The sequence below is a fragment of the Phocoena phocoena genome, chromosome 7, assembly GCF_963924675.1.
Source record: "Phocoena phocoena chromosome 7, mPhoPho1.1, whole genome shotgun sequence".
In the NCBI taxonomy this organism is placed as follows: domain Eukaryota; kingdom Metazoa; phylum Chordata; class Mammalia; order Artiodactyla; family Phocoenidae; genus Phocoena; species Phocoena phocoena.
The window spans coordinates 95,894,371-95,909,969 of record NC_089225.1 but is presented as its reverse complement, the minus strand read 5'-3'; the positions used below and the strand labels follow the sequence as shown (position 1 = coordinate 95,909,969).

Below are 15,599 nucleotides of genomic sequence, written 5' to 3'. Positions count from 1 at the left end.
GTGTCCCCTGCATCGGCAGGCGGACTCTCAACCACTGCGCCACCAGGAAAGCCCTGTTGTTGTTTTTAAAGTAACTCGTTAAAAGAGACAGACACACCTTCCTTTTTAGAAGGATTTGTTAGTCAAGGTATCACAGTCACAGGATTTGAGTAACAAATATTATGTTCAAACAGTCTTACAACTTGGTCCTGACTATGCGGCCCCGGCTAGACACCCCAGAATTTGAAACTACCACTTAATCATAGGGATAAAAATACTGTTTATTTTTTTCTACTTTTTAAACTTCCTTTAAAGCTGTGTTAACATAGCTGTTCTAATCAAGGATGGCCATGGTGCTTTCCAATACCTCTGGCCATGAAGGAGGCAGAGATCACTGATCAGAACAGATGAAAGGGGCTGAAATTTTTGTTACTTGAAAATGTGAGAATAGTTGTGAATATTGCTTTTCCTTCTCCAAATGTACAGTGTACAGACAAACGTGTTACTAGGGGCTGGGAGGGAGACTCAATGTTTGCTTAGTCTTCTCAAAAGGCATTTTAATCATCATGGGCAAACAAAGGTGGCCCTCTGGCTGAAACATTAAGGGAGAGTCATTAGGCCTTAGCCAGTAAATGTTAAAAATGGCATACATCAATTCTCTGTGTGACTATAACAATAATGTGTACCATTACTGGACAATGCAAACCCCTTAAAAGCTATTTTTACAGAAAGAGTTGAAGTGGGAACTGAACTCATGCAAAAATATTTGTAAGATGAATTAACATTTAAACGAAATCCTTTGGCTAAAAAAAGCATCGCACAAAAAAGGACAGGTCTCTTTCTATGTCATCCCACAGCTGCTCACACTACTACATACCTGATTCTGGATTCACCAAAAAACTCCCGTACACTCTCTTTAATAACTAGAAAACACAAAAACAAATAGGTTAATTCAAAGTCCATGATAATTTCATTATTTTCAAAGCACTGTGCTGGCTAAGCTTTTCCTAAGCCAGCGTTCTTCCTAAGTTTCAAATGGCGAATGAGAAACTGGATAGAGGGGGAAGCAGATTTATCTGAGTTACCATGCAAATCAGTCACAGAACTGCAGTTAACTCCAAAAGGTTGGTCTAGGATCTGTGTTTCAATCAAGGTTCACCCTTTACTCTTTTAGGACTCAGTCACACCCGTTACATGACGAGATACAACCAGAACTGTTGGGAACTGATTCCAGTTAGCTTGCTTATCTTGTATGCTTTAAAATTATTTAGCTCACCATCATCTTTTTTTAAAAGACAAAAAGCAATGGATAACTGAATCTTAGCCAGTTATTTATGCTGGTGGGTCCACAGAAGCTTGTACTCTCTAAATGTCTTTTTCTCAAAACCAACGAACAGCTGGCTACTTCCCAGCTTTTTGGAGTAAATGATAAAACAAGAGCCCCTTTTACACCTTCTTATTTTTTCTCTGCCGGTATGACTGCTCTCCCTGGTAGAAACTGCTCCTAGGCTGACATGGTTTAAGAAACAAATTTTTTATTCGGGAAGGAACAGTTCTGACTTAAACGTTATATGGGACATATTAAGCGGAAGAAAGGCAGTTATTTGAAGAGAGAAAAAAAAAATATTAAAGTCACTAGAATTTAATAACCTCTCAGTATTTAGTAGTCTTTATATGTTTAAGAGGTAAAACACAGACAGGGCTTATTACTATGTCTCCTTAAAACCTTACACTTAGGGAGGAAAGGTGTCATCACTATTTTATAGGAAGGTAGAACTGAGGCCAATATATTAACCCTCAGTAGTATAACAGGCTGTGGGGTTTTGTCTCTAGGCATCCAATTTCTAACTCTATGCCACCACAAACACACTAATGATTCTCTTGCATTTTCTGGGATATCAAAAAAAGAGGTACTGGGCTTCCCTGGTGGCGCAGTGGTTGACAGTCCGCCTGCCGATGCAGGGGACACGGGTTCGTGCCCCGGTGCGGGAAGATCCCACATGCCGCGGAGCGGTTGGGCCCGTGAGCCATGGCCGTTGAGCCTGCGCGTCCGGAGCCTGTACTCCACAACGGGAGAGGCCACAACAAGTGAGAAGCCCGCATACCGCAAAAAAAAAAAAAAAAAAAAAAAAGAGGTACTGAATCTAAGACAAGTTACCAAGTTAAAAATGAACAAGAGTACAAACTTGTTTTAATTGTAAGAGTGGCATGTGTGTTTTAAAGGATCCCACTAGCCAGCGAAAAGCACTGCGAACACAGGCAGCACTAGAGTGGAGGTCCATGTGAGCAGGGCCTCTGTCTCATTCACTCCTGTGGTCTCATTGCCCATCTCTGACATCCAGGGACTCATAAAAGATCTGAGCAAATGTCGATGCTTTTCTTCTAATCTTATTTTCAATGTACTCTCTAGGTTATTTAAAACAAACACAACAAACAAACCAGGAGCAAAACATTTATTTCATGTCCCATTAAAAAAAATTATCACATGGTAGGTTCTTTCCTCCCATTCTTAAATATTCTTTAGTATTCCACATATCAATCATTATCCTATAGCTGGAAGAAATTCCCAACGTGCAAAACTTGGATAATAGGGTGGACCTCACCGCATGAATCAGTGACCACACTTTTTGTATAAAGGTAAAAGATAAGTAATGTCACATGTAGTTCCTATTTGGTGACCATACAGCCACTGTAAGGTATCTCTTTTACAGAGGAGGAACTAAAGGGAGAAGTTCAAGGTCATAGAGTCTGTTGACCTTCAGGTGTCCCATATACCACTTCTCCTTAACTGTCTGGGGGAAAAATAAAGTAACACACATATCCCATTAACAATTTTAACTAGCTACAATTCTGTACTGTGTGTACTTGGAGGAAGGGAAAATCAGATGTGGGAGAAACCACAGCACCTAAGATTTAGTTTAATTCCAAGTTACCAAATTAATACTCTGAGATCTAAGAGGTTTTTAGAGCCAAAATTACACCACATTCAACTCCTCTGCGCCCTCCTCTTGGCAAAACCAGCCAGCGCTTCCCTGCTGACTTCACTTGCACTTTTAACCATGATTCACTTTTTAATTTGTGCCCCCTCTTCCAACAGGCCACCAGAAGATCAGACCTTCCCACCCCAGCAGCTGAGGCTTTCTGCTTTGAAAAAGGGCCTGTGACAAAGTAACAAGCTTCCTGTGGTTATCCCAGGCTGGTCACTGTTTAACCAACCCAGGGAGCCATTTACTGTGCACTCTGCCCCAACACTGGGAATGTTACGTATTCCACCCACTTGAGTGGGTGGGGCTGTTTCTTTGACCCTTGTGGTACCTACGAGAATAGCAATGTGTTCTGGAGTTCTACCATAAGGAAAGCACAGACTGGAAAGGAGATTTAAGAAATCTAGCTTAACACTTTCTCTCCCTCCCAAGGATTGTTCTTATTGCACCTATATCTTTAAAGAGAGAGGACTATCTAGGGAGAATGATCACACAATTTTTTAGTTGTTTGTTCAACTGTTCAACAGTTCTTTCCAGGTAGTTGTCTTCTACTTCATCTAATGCCCGGCCAGCTTAATGCCATTTGTTTTCCCTTGCTCTTCATCTGGTAAAGAGTCAGCCAGTATCACTTATATAATTAATAATCTTTCAAATGCTTTAAAAGACTAGGTCTTTCTCCTGAAGCTCTTCCTTTTCGGGTAAAATAACCCTGAATACAAATTCTCTAAACCGTCCTTCTTCCCTTGAATTTATGAGGCAAATCAGAAAAGGTTTTAGCTCTACCCTTGAACTTACAGGGCAAACCAATCACATATGAAGAAGTAAGGGAAGTGACGGTGTATGGCTCTTGGTATTCTTCATGGTTAACATCAATTTTAATTTTTATTGTTAAGATTTTGATTATACTCTTTTGCAAACAGCCTTTTTCATTACATAAATTTTAAAGAAGTCAAAAGCTACTACTCTTAATCAGAAAGAAAATATATCTGATTTCATTCACCAGACTGTATCTTCATTCACCAGATTAAGGAGAACCTACTTTGTTAAAACTAAAAGATATTTGAAAACTGATTCAGGAACTGAGTCATACTTCCTGCTTTGAGACCCAACCACAACGTGCACACACTGGTGTAATAGCATTTTCTTTCTTCCATAAATGGCTCTCCCCAGAGCAAACATAGTTCAACAGGAACCAAACCCATTGAAAGAAGCCAGTGAATAAAGCATGGCCATCAAGAGTTTCAAAACGCATGGACACCCTTTCTTATTTCCCCTAAGGTAGTCATAAAGAAGAGCAGATACTTAAAGAGGCCAGCTCTAAAGAGCATTAAATTTAAAAACTGAAAGGGCAGATTTGTGCCTAAATTTCCAAAATAAGAAATTAAGATTGTAAACTTGAAACAGGTCAGAGGTTATATACCTACTTCACAATGTAACAGAAATAGAACAGAACCCATCTCAGTCTTGTGATAGTTATTTTTGTATTGGTCAAGGAAAAGTATTCTTTGCTCCATTTTTTGAGAACTAAAGCTGTTTTTGATTTCATTGGTTAGAGAACATCTTTATTTCTTCAGAGTAAAAAGCAGGCAAGCAAAGAACCAAAACTCTTTCTGGGAAACACCCTTCTTTACGACTATGGGAAACAGAGGCAAGAGCCCCTGGTTAGGTGAGCAAGCCAACCAGAGTGGCCCGTGCCAGTAGGGATGACTCAGTGCCGTGGATCTTCTAGGAGTGGCAAGCTACCAAGAAAAGGTGAGAAGGAAAAAAGAGTCCCAAGGAAAAGTGATGTGGAACTTACCTCATCAGCACCATGTGCCTGAAGTTCCTTGTAGAATTTCAAAGAAATACTGACCATTACTTTTGTTTTGTCTCCATTAGGATTTGAAATATGATAGAGGACTCCATCAAAATCTGCAAGGAAAAGCAAATAAGGTTGCTTAAGTTGGGAATAGGGAATAATATCTCAAAGTACCTGCCTACATGTTGCAGGCCACAAGGAAGTCTCCCTTACAAGTAGGCATATAAGTAAAACTGCATTTATTTTAAATCCATGTGGAAAGTCAGCAGAAACACTGAGATAGAATTAGAGAGTACCTATCTCTTTGCTCTTTTCTAAAATTACAAAGCTATTTTTACTTTAATCACAGCTTGGTGCTGAAAGAATTTGAAAAAAAATCTTTATTGTGATGTATTTTAAACATGTATAAAATATAATTTATAACAAACCCCTATTCTCATCATGGCTTCAATAATTATCAACATTTGGCCAATCCTGTTTCACTTAGACACACCCCTTCCCAATGATTTATTCTGAAGCAAATTGCACACGTCACTTCATCCATAAATATTTCAGAATACACCTCTAAAAGGTAAAGAAACAGTTGAAGAGAAAATAAAATAACCCCAATTCCACTGTCATGCCTAAATTAAAAAAAACAATTTATTAATATCAAATATCCAGTCAAGCACTGAAATATTGTCTCAAGAATTTAAAAAAAAATATTGTTGTCTTACTTATGTAAAATGTTCAAAGAAGAGAATGAATAATATTAAGCCATTCTTGATTAGGCCTGATAGCTTAGCTGACTTTTTTTTTTTGTCTTTTAGCCTATTACCTTTTAAAAATTTGGACCAAACTGTTAGTCTCCAAAAACTGAGTGACAGTGGTGATGTTAGTGAGGTTGTTTCAATATAGAATCCCTGTGCACAGATAATCATCACAGTACCAAGCTGAAGGAGTCAAATGGAGCTACATTTAAATAAGTCTAATTTGAATTTCAGAATGTGCTGTGTTGGGACGTTGTGGCCACCTTTGCCACACATGTTCTGTTGATTCTGTCAATAAAGAAGACTTCAGCTTCAAAAAAAAATTTTTTTTTGTCTTATTTGAATTAGGATCCAAACAAGCCCACACACTACATTTGGTTATCCCTTAAGTTTCTGTACTCCACAGGCCTCCCCTCTCTTGTGGTTCCTGAAACCAGGTGCTGAGTGTAATTATTTTAGGGAGATCTGGCATTTCTAGTTAGTATGAGGGGAAGGGGATGGTGCCTGGCCTCCAAGTCACAGCACTTCAGAGCTGCAAAAAGTGTTCCAAGATCATCTAGCCAAGTACCCTCATTTTTACAGAGCATAACTATCCAACTCCTCAAAGTTCACACAGCAAGTAAGTAGTATCAATACCTAATTCTTTCTAGGAAAAGAAAGAAGTAACATCTCTCTCTGACTTGTGGAACAGGTCTCTAGCACTTCTGTGATTCCCCACTCCTCTAGTGCTAGGCAAACTAAGATGATGGTTAAAGATAATAACAAAATATTTCCAAATTTAAAAAACCTTAGTTTGTACCACAAAATTAAACCCAAACTTCTAAGATATCAGCAGGCAACTTTATATAGCTAAATCCATGGAATAATCATCTAAAATAAAGACCCCCCCACACACAAAGACAATCAAGATAGTAGCCCTAAAAGGCTTATTTTAGGAAGAATTCTCTTTTCTATTTTTTATATTGTGCCTTCTTCTTAGTAGATGAGATAAAGGCACTTACCTGCAAATGTTACTTCTACAGCTTCTGGTTTGTTTCTGCAAAACAAAACAAGTCCTTTAGTTAAGATAACTATATAGCTGGGACTTCCCTGGTGGTCCAGTGGTTAAGACGCCGCACTTCCAACGCAGGGGGCACGAGTTCAATCCCTTGTCAGGGAACTAAGATTCTGCGTGCCGCATGGTGCAGCCAAAGAAACAATATAACTATATTGCTGCTTGCCTTCAAGGGGACTTGCAAAAGGCTCCTGAGCTTTATTTAAGATCGGACCATCCTGTAAAAATCTTATACTTACCATTGATCGAGGTACACAATTCATTTTCTTATGCATCTAAACCTCTGTAGTTATTTAGGGTGGAGGACTGAAAAAAGGAAGCAGGACAGATAAAGCTTTTGTTTTGCAGCTGGAATCTCTTCTGTGGTTGTGCTCACCTTCAATTCTCAACTCCTTAAGACCATGATAGACGTTTGTATATGTGACCCACAAAATGCCCTCTTTTGGTCAATCCTTCCCCCACGGGACATACTCAGTGGAGGTAGCACACTCAGCAGGAAAACTGCTAAACAGAGCATAGAATGGTTTAAATTTACTTAAAGTGAAAGGATGATTTCAGGCCATAAACGATACAGTTCTATTCCATTTCAAAGACAATCTGTTAGTCTTCCTACACATCTTTCCCTCTCCCTTACATGAGCGAAGTACTCACCACTCTCCTTAGTGAAGCCCTCTTTGGTTCCACCCTAGTTTTTTTGGTTTTGTTTTTAAATTCCAGTGTGTACGTCCATAAAGTGTAGCACAAAATAACACTGCGAAATCACTGAGAACAGTTAAGACACCTGTTTTCCAACTTTAGCCTTTTCTCCAGGACCATGTTTTCAGACAAATTAACACTACACACCTTCTTTTTCTTGCCTATTCATCTATGAAATGGGAGAACACAAATGATCCTACCTACCTCTCACAACTGCTAAAGATAAAACAAGAGAACAGATACAGAAGAACGTATCCTGGAAGGCAAAGACAAGTCTAACACCTTCCGGGCGATTCCCAGATGAGCCTGGAACATGGTCTTCTATTTGATAAATGCTGCTGAGTTATTACCTAGAAAGCATGACATATATCCTAGCTATAAACAATAACAGTCAATTAACCTCCAGTGAAAAGCTACTTTACATGCTTTCCTAACTTCTCCTCAAAGCCCAATGGTAGGAATCGAATGAAGACTCTATAGTTTTATCAGCTAACATCCTAAAACTCAAATGATTCCACTTTGTTTTATGGGCCAGCAGACAAGATATACACATTTTCATATTTATTCCTTTCTAGCTTGCTCAAGACCTCACGATCAAGTGCATATCTCTTTTACTATCTCCGCTCCCTCACCTGTAAAAGGAACAAAGATTGAGTTACCCTCCAGAGTTGCTGGGAAATAATGGAATAGATAACGTGGTTTATGACTGTTAAAGAGCTGCAGCAGAGCTAAACAATGCCTTTCAAGGAAACTGGCCTCTCCTAAGCATATGTTAGCCCTGTTGTAAAATCAGCCTATACAAATAACATACAAAGTTCCACTCTGCTTCTTCAAAGCCATCCATCCATATGTGACTTAGATAAAGTATTTTGGGTGTCTGAGAATCGAAGCATCAAGTGGGTTTATGGACAAGCAGTGAGTTCGGAATATGATGAAAAGAACTGTATAAAAATTTAAGTTGTTTCTGATCTTTCATTTGAAACTGTAGCCTGGAGACTAAGGCAATGACTGGCCAACCACCATTTTTCACTTCTAGAAAACAGGAGCCAAGGAAGAAGTAGACACGTTAATCTACGGCCCGCTTGAGTGAAATATTAAGAGGCTGCACAACGGGAGGAAGCACTGAAGCACATTTTCCAGAGGAAGGCTGGCTGTGCCAAAGAGGCAGGGTGGAGGCTTATAAAAGGCCACATTGTATCACTTAGTAGGCGGCTGGTTTTGTTTTTTTTTAACCTTTAGGCTTTAATTCAGCCAAGGAAGGACTGAGTTCCTCACTTTCTCACTTCATCAACAGACCGAGAAAAATCAAGTATAGATAAAAAACCTTAGAGTTCCAACATTTTGACTCAGAAATTCTGCATTTCTCTAGGCCGTAAAGTTCCCTGAGCACAGCTCCCCACTGGGGGAAGTCTCTAAGATCTATACTACGTGGTTTGCTGCTTGACTTGGGAATATTTGTCAAATCACTGCCATTAATATTTTAGCTTACTATTTATGGCTGCATAAAGGTTGTAGAGGAGAGAGGCAGGCTGCTGAGGAGAACACTGGGCCAAAGGAGCCCTCCTGAGGCATCAGCTGGGAGTCAGAGGTCTGAGAACTCTGTGCCCCAACGTGGAGACTGCACAGAGCGGGAAATACACCAGGACAGGGCCATGACTCAATTCCAAGACCAGGTGTTTCTTATTTACTTTTGTGGTTTAAAATCAGGGAGCTACAAGGGAATAAGATTGGTCTGGGAGAAAGTGTACCATTTAATAGGCCAAAAGGGTAAATCGTTATTTTCTGTTCCACTGTCTGCTAAAGTTTCAGATGCTGCGGGTGAGTTTAATCACAGAAAAAGCATGTCTTTCAGAGTTGACTCTTCACCTCAAGTTCTGTCCCTTACTGGCTATGTAACCACAGGCAATGTTACTCAAATGTCTGCGAGCCTAAAATTCCTTTTCTAGAAAACGGAGGTTAAAAGCATCTACCACACAAGGTTGTTGTGAAGACTAACCGAGATGCTATGTGGACAGCAAAGTTTCCCAATCAGGGTCTTGTGACTAAGTTATAGATATGTTGAGATAATGATCCCCACAGCCCTTAGGGCAGCCCAGAGGCAGGATCTCTAGGCTAGACCATTTACCCAGATGTGCCACAGGTATGGTCATGTTCTGTGCGTGACATACCAGGAATCACCGGGGAAGGGTGCCTGTACAATGCTTAATATATACGTCTACGCCCTCTCCAACTCCCAAGAGCCCCAGTTTTGTCAACTGTATCATTGGAACTGCTGTCACCCAGGCACACTCTGAAATGGAACAAAACCACGTTAAAGCTTATAGTAAAGTGCCTGGTTCATAGAAGGTGATCAATGAATTAGTTTTTCTTCTAGGTAGAATCAGAGATCAGACTTTGGAGTCATGGTAGAGAGAGGTTTTGGGATTGTGGTTAACTCCCAGTATCAGGAATTGGTCAGCACAACAAAGAGAAACAGAACCATATTACTGTCAGACTGTTGTAATGTCTGGAATCCTAGAATAAAGCCCCCTGGATAAGCCCTCAGGGTTACTGACTGGACAGTACAAGACACTAAAACATATTCAATTCATTCAGATGGGTTTCAAGAGCCATTCTTAAAATCCTTTAGAAAAAAATTTCCTTTTATCCTTTTTCTAAGGAAGCTTCTAGAATGTCACTAATCAGTCAATAAAGAACTCCTGGCAACTGTTATTGTCCAATCCTCTTTTCTCACTCAGGGTTTTGGAGTTTTTACTCCCGAATGCATCCAGTTCCCCGTTGTGCATTTATGTCCCTCTTCTAGTTATCCCTTCCATAAGCTGAATTAGAGGAATTATTGAATTCTGCTCATCATCTCACCATAAAGTTTTTGATTACTCTCCTTTAAGTCCTCTCTAAGGCTCCCATCCTCCTTTTTGAGCAAAGCCTAGAAAAATGGATCATGTTAGGTAAGAAGTGGGTGGTCCTACTCTCTGTTAAGCCACGTCTCAAAGTAAGAACAAAGAGGGTCTAAAAGCTCATTCACACAATGTCAGAAAAGTGATAAACTGCTAAAGAAACTAAGAACCATTCTATCTGGCTTCATCTATTGCTTCAAGAAAACACTTATTAAGCTGACTATACCCACAGCGAGAATGCTGGGAAAACAAAGATGATGAAACCACAGGCCCTGCCCCTAAGGAGTCACAGGTTTGGTACACACGTAGGGAGTGCAGCTCTGGGGCTTTATGCCCGAAGTGGTCCCAAGGCAGCCAGAGGGTGGGCAGCAGTGTTTAACTACAGTGACCTGTAAAAAGACCAACTAGATCGTCTCAGCAAGTCAGCCACTACATCCAATTTCTTCTAAATGCTTAAACAATGTCCTAATTCCAAATCACTTCAAACCAGTATGTCTCTCTGAGGACATATGCAGCATATTTGGGAATGAGAACAAGGTATCAGCAAGATTTAATTTATTCCTTTCTCAAATTTCTCCTCCCACAGTCCTCGCCCATCCCAACTGGCACAGCCTGCTTACTGAGCTTCACTCCCCCTCATAGAACCACAGCTCCCCACAATATGCACAGCTGTGGCAAGGAGCCAGCATGCACTTAAAATCAACAGCAATTTGCATCTGACAGCATTTCCTCAATTTTGGACTCTAGCTAAGCCGACAAGCCTAGTTTCTGAGGCTGTAAAGGTTCTTGGTGTGTATATACTAACAAAAGAATTAAATTAATTTGCCAGATTACTTCTGCTTTAATTGGGGGCCTGGGTAATACTTCCTAAATGATTAAAAAAAACAAAAACAAAAACAAAATGCTGTTGACAAGACCTGCACATGAGGTTATCTGCAGTGTTCAAAATAGCTTCTTAATCAGTCACAGTCTCTTAGTTTGGAGGCTGCTGGGAAGACAATTTACCAATAACTATCATTCTGTAAGGATACAGAAATCATTCCAATAAGCCACCTTCCCAATAGGGCGGTAGGAAAAAAAAAAAACGGTAAATCGTTTGGAATGAATCTTAGGCTTTGTCGGAACTGCCTCCAAATTAAAAGGGTGTCGTGACCAAATGTATTCTTTTTTTTTCAGTTTATTTATTTTTGGCTGTGTTGGGTCTTCGCTGCTGCACGTGGGCTTTCTCTAATTGCAGCGAGCGGGGGCTACTCTTTGTTGCGGTGCGTGGGCTTCTCACTGTGGTGGCTTCGCTTGCTGCGGAGCACAGGCTCTAGGCACGCGGGCTTCAGTAGTTGTGGCACACAGGCTCAGTAGTTGTGGCACACGGGCTTAGTTGCTCCGCGGCATGTGGGATCTTCCTGGACCAGGGCTCGAACTCACGTTCCCTGCATTGGCAGGTGCATTCTTAACCACTGTGCCACCAGGGAAGTCCCCAAATGTATTCTTAAACAATTTAGATGACAGAATTGCTTTATTCGAAGGAAATTTAGACTTTCAGTAGGATGTCACAGGCGAGAAGACCCAGCAGGATGATATGTTTCATACTGTACAACACCCTTCAGTGCTCACAGTCCACAGGTAAGGAGGCTGGGCAATGGTTCGAGGTTGCAATTTACTCTGGCATGGGTACATTATGAGAGACCCATAGAGAAGGACCTGTCATAAATCCATTACCATGCTCTGAGAAGCGTTTAAAATAAGATCAACTTCAAAAGGAAAATTACTCTAACAGTATTCTAAAGTATATACGACAGAACTATTTTTAAGACTATCTATCTCATGCTTATGTTCTTAGTAGCTGGGACAGTGCTACATTTCCAAATGCAGACTTTCTGCAATAATGGAAATGTTCTACATCTCTGCTACCCAAATACCGCTGCTCCTAGCCACATGTGGCAACTCAGCCCTAGAACTGTGGCTAGTGTGACTGAGAAACTTAATTTTAATTCACTTTAATTAATTTTTATTTACACTTAACTAGCCACATGTAGTTACTGGCTATCATTATTGGACATCGTGGAGATGGAAGATTCACTCTGGGGAAGGCTGCTCAGAACCTAATTTCCCCAACTGGTTTGTTGAGAAGTGTAAAGCAGGGTGGAGCTGACCTCTCCCAGCATGTTCCCACAAGGGCCAAGCCTTTCACATCTCCAGGGTTTCTCCTCAGCACTACTGCCTTTCTTTAATCTTTCTCTGGTCTCCACCCCAACACGTGCCACCCCTTTGGTCCTCTGTAACTTTGCCAGCGCTCTCAGAAAGGTCCCCCTTTCCTGTTCCTGCCTGGTGCTGAGCACTGGGAGAAGCCTACCAACGTTTATGATTATCACACTAGTCACCCTTCTCTGGAAGTTCTGGCTAGGCATGCACCTTGATAAATTCTTAACTACTCTACTGCTGCCTCACCTTACTGGTATGCCTGGAAATTCACACTCGGTCTAGAGACAGGCTTCTGCTAGGTGTTACATTTGGAATCCCAGGAAAGCCCTGCCTCCTCGGCTGAATATCCTAGTCTCTTTTCAACGGTTTTCAAAGTGCTTTACAGCAGAATACGTTTTGAGCCCACTTACTTAAAGACACACCTCAAAGGGAAAATGGGCCAGAAGAAAAGCCAAAGCTTGCTGCCCTGACCCAATATTCAACATCGCTACAACATATACTTTGTAAAAAAAAGTCCCAGAAGTTCTAACTTATGCCTTCCAGACTTGAGTGCCTACTTTACTCCCACTGAAATGGTTAGTAGCTCTTTTTAAGAGTAATGTTCTAAAAGCAGAAGAGCTGAAGCTCTGAGTTATGGGCTACATTTCAGAATCACAAGTTATTAACAAACAAGTAGTTGTGAAGGTACTCCTACACCACAAGGCATGCTTCTACTTGAAATGCACAGGCATTTATCTTGTAGATCAGCTTATAACCACCCAGGTCTCATTTTTTGCTAGTCTAAACTTGAGAATTCACTTGAGATCAGCTGTGAAAATGCAGAAGTTAATTTAACTTCCTCCTATGTGCTACACTGCTCAAAAAAGGACAGAGCAATCACCCAAAATAAGCCACCAAGCTGATTCGTTTGAACATTTAAAATGCAAAGCAACTGGTAAGTGAGGCTGAAGACACGAAGCAAGTTAGCCTAAAATATAAGCAACTGCAGTCCCTGGCAGGAAACAGTAGCTACTGCTCACTGTATGCGTTACTTCAAGAAACGTTGTGCTTTGCTTTACAGATAAAATCTGTGGCCTTATAAAAGAGATAGACAATATATTCAATTTAAGCAGTGGGTTGTAAGTATTTTTTTTAATGCCTCCAAGCCACAAGTTCATTATGTCCACTTAGAACTTCCCCTCCACCAATCCTCTTCCATCTGTGGCTCTCCAAGCACTTGCTCTTTTTATTAGTTCCCAGTTCACCAGAAACGGTTTGCACTTATTTCCTCAACTGTGTAAGCAAGATGTGAAGCCCCATCCTCACAGATGGGGAAATGAGGCAAAGGGACTGGCCACAGGCCACCAAAAATTAGAAGCTAAAACCAACTCCTTGGTTTAAATATATTACAAAAGCAAAGCAGCTTTGGGGGAAGAGGTTGTCTGCTACTGATTCTTGTGTTTGACAGAGAAGGGTGCCTTTGAAACATGTCCTAAAGCCCACTTTTAAAAAAGCCAATGGCTAAAAACAGGTTTCATCTAAGAACTTAATAGACGCTGGAGGCTTTTAACTGTGTATCTAGGCCAGAATTACTGCAGAAGAAATCACAGACCAGGGGTATGGTATAAGAATTTAAAAGATAAACAACCAGATAGAGGACAGTGGGTGGGGAAAGGATTATTAGAACCTCAGAAGAGCGATAAGGAAGGGCTGTGGATGTGGGGGACGACTAACTTTGCTTGAGAAATGTAACAAAATGGCCAGTGTCTCTCACAGCTGGGTTCAGGGAAGGTAAACTAGAGAGATCATCGGGTTTTCCGGCCGCAAGGCTGGGCCTGCCTTTAGTCCTCCCTCCCGCTCCCTTAGACGAGGTGGGGGGTGGGGAGCGAGAAGACTGCTGGTGATCTGGGCCTGCATCTTCTTTCGTTCTCTAGTCCTGGGAATTCCTGAAAACTCCTTCCAACCCAATCCCAAATGGGCTCTCTCCGGGTTCTGAACAATGACGGGGAATGCAGAGGGAAGTGGTCCCCTGCTCGCTCCAGCGGGCAATGGGATCCTCCAGCGAGAGTTCTGGCCCAAGCTACCCTCACGTCCCACAGGTCTCCTGCACTTTGGCACGCGCTCTCCTGTCCATTCACTGCTTCCGCATCCCTCCTCTGAGCCTCTCCCCACGCATCTCTGCCCCTCACCCCACCGCGCCCAATCACCGCCCACGTCTACACTGCCTGGGCAGTCCCCACACCCTGCCAGGTCTCCCACCTCCCTCCTCCATGTCTGGGGGGCTGAACGATTAGCAGGGGTCAACTCTGCCTCCCTCGCCACCCACCAGCCCCCGGCCCCCAGCGCGCGCTCACCCGGCGGCCGCGTTCTCGAACTTGAGCGCGAGCGTCTCCTCGATGATGCGGTTGTTCACCTCCAGCAGGATCATGGCGGCGGCTGCCCCGGGCAGGGGAAGGAGAAACAAGGGCGGGTGAGGGTGGGTAAAGGAGGAAAGGACGGAGGGAGCGGCCCTGCTGCCCCCTGAGGAGGGGAGCTGGGTGGGGTAGGAGGTTAGGGGAGAAGGGGAAAGGGATCGGGGTGGGGGTAAGGGAACGCGCGCGCGCTGGCCCGCGCACGCACTCACTGTGGAGACACCTACCCACCCACCCGACCGACCTGGCCCCCGAAGCCTGAACCCGACTGCCGAGCCGCCGCCGCCGCCGCTGCCGCCTCACTGACGAGCCCGGTCCCCGCCCAGCCCCCGGCTCTAGCCGGCCACTTCCGCTCTCACACCCACTTCCGCTCGCTGCCCGGACGCGCGGCCCCGCGGGGCCATTTCCGCTCCGACCCCTCGTGCACGCGCACGCAGGCGCGCCGGGCGGGGGCGGAGGCCGCGCATGCGCATGTGCGGTGCCGCTAGTTCCAACTCCACTTTCCCATAGACGCTCCAACTCGCTGTGGCTAGTGTGTTTCCAACCCTGCTGTCCTTCCCTGAGGCCTGCCTCTCTGTCCGGCGTCTCCCTCCCGCACTCCCCAAAGGTTTACTTCCACTCTTCCCGTCTTGTACTTTCAGAGACCCTACAAGAAGCTCGCCCTTGTCATCTCCCAGCCGGCTTCTTTGCTCTCAGCTTGTTTGCTGTCGGTGTGACCCTTCCTCATGCCACACTAATGGCTGTCCGGCGGCACCATCGTGCATTCATTTCTTCCACAGATGTTTAATGGGCTCCTGCGCTGGGGATACAGTGGCGCGTGAAACAGATGAGGTCCCCCCCTCGTGGAGCTCAT

General features: G+C 43.0%; 1 protein-coding gene and 1 non-coding gene across 2 annotated transcripts in view; both read right to left on the bottom strand.

The window, feature by feature from the left end:
• The window catches only part of ARPC2 (actin related protein 2/3 complex subunit 2), a 29,864-nt gene extending 14,749 nt beyond the window's left edge, over positions 1 to 15,115 (bottom strand). Inside the window, exons 1-5 of the mRNA XM_065880427.1 lie at positions 14,991 to 15,115; positions 14,690 to 14,771; positions 6,512 to 6,546; positions 4,762 to 4,874; positions 857 to 902 (exon numbers count right to left, since the gene is read on the bottom strand). Coding sequence (XP_065736499.1) covers positions 857 to 902; positions 4,762 to 4,874; positions 6,512 to 6,546; positions 14,690 to 14,763 — 268 coding nt within the window. The 5' untranslated portion in view covers positions 14,764 to 14,771; positions 14,991 to 15,115. The remainder of the gene's footprint in view (positions 1 to 856; positions 903 to 4,761; positions 4,875 to 6,511; positions 6,547 to 14,689; positions 14,772 to 14,990) is intronic.
• On the bottom strand, positions 11,742 to 11,878 carry LOC136126164 (small nucleolar RNA SNORA42/SNORA80 family). The gene has a single exon (XR_010656060.1). It is a non-coding gene; the product is annotated as a small nucleolar RNA SNORA42/SNORA80 family (small nucleolar RNA).
• Positions 15,116 to 15,599: the final 484 nt, after the last annotated feature.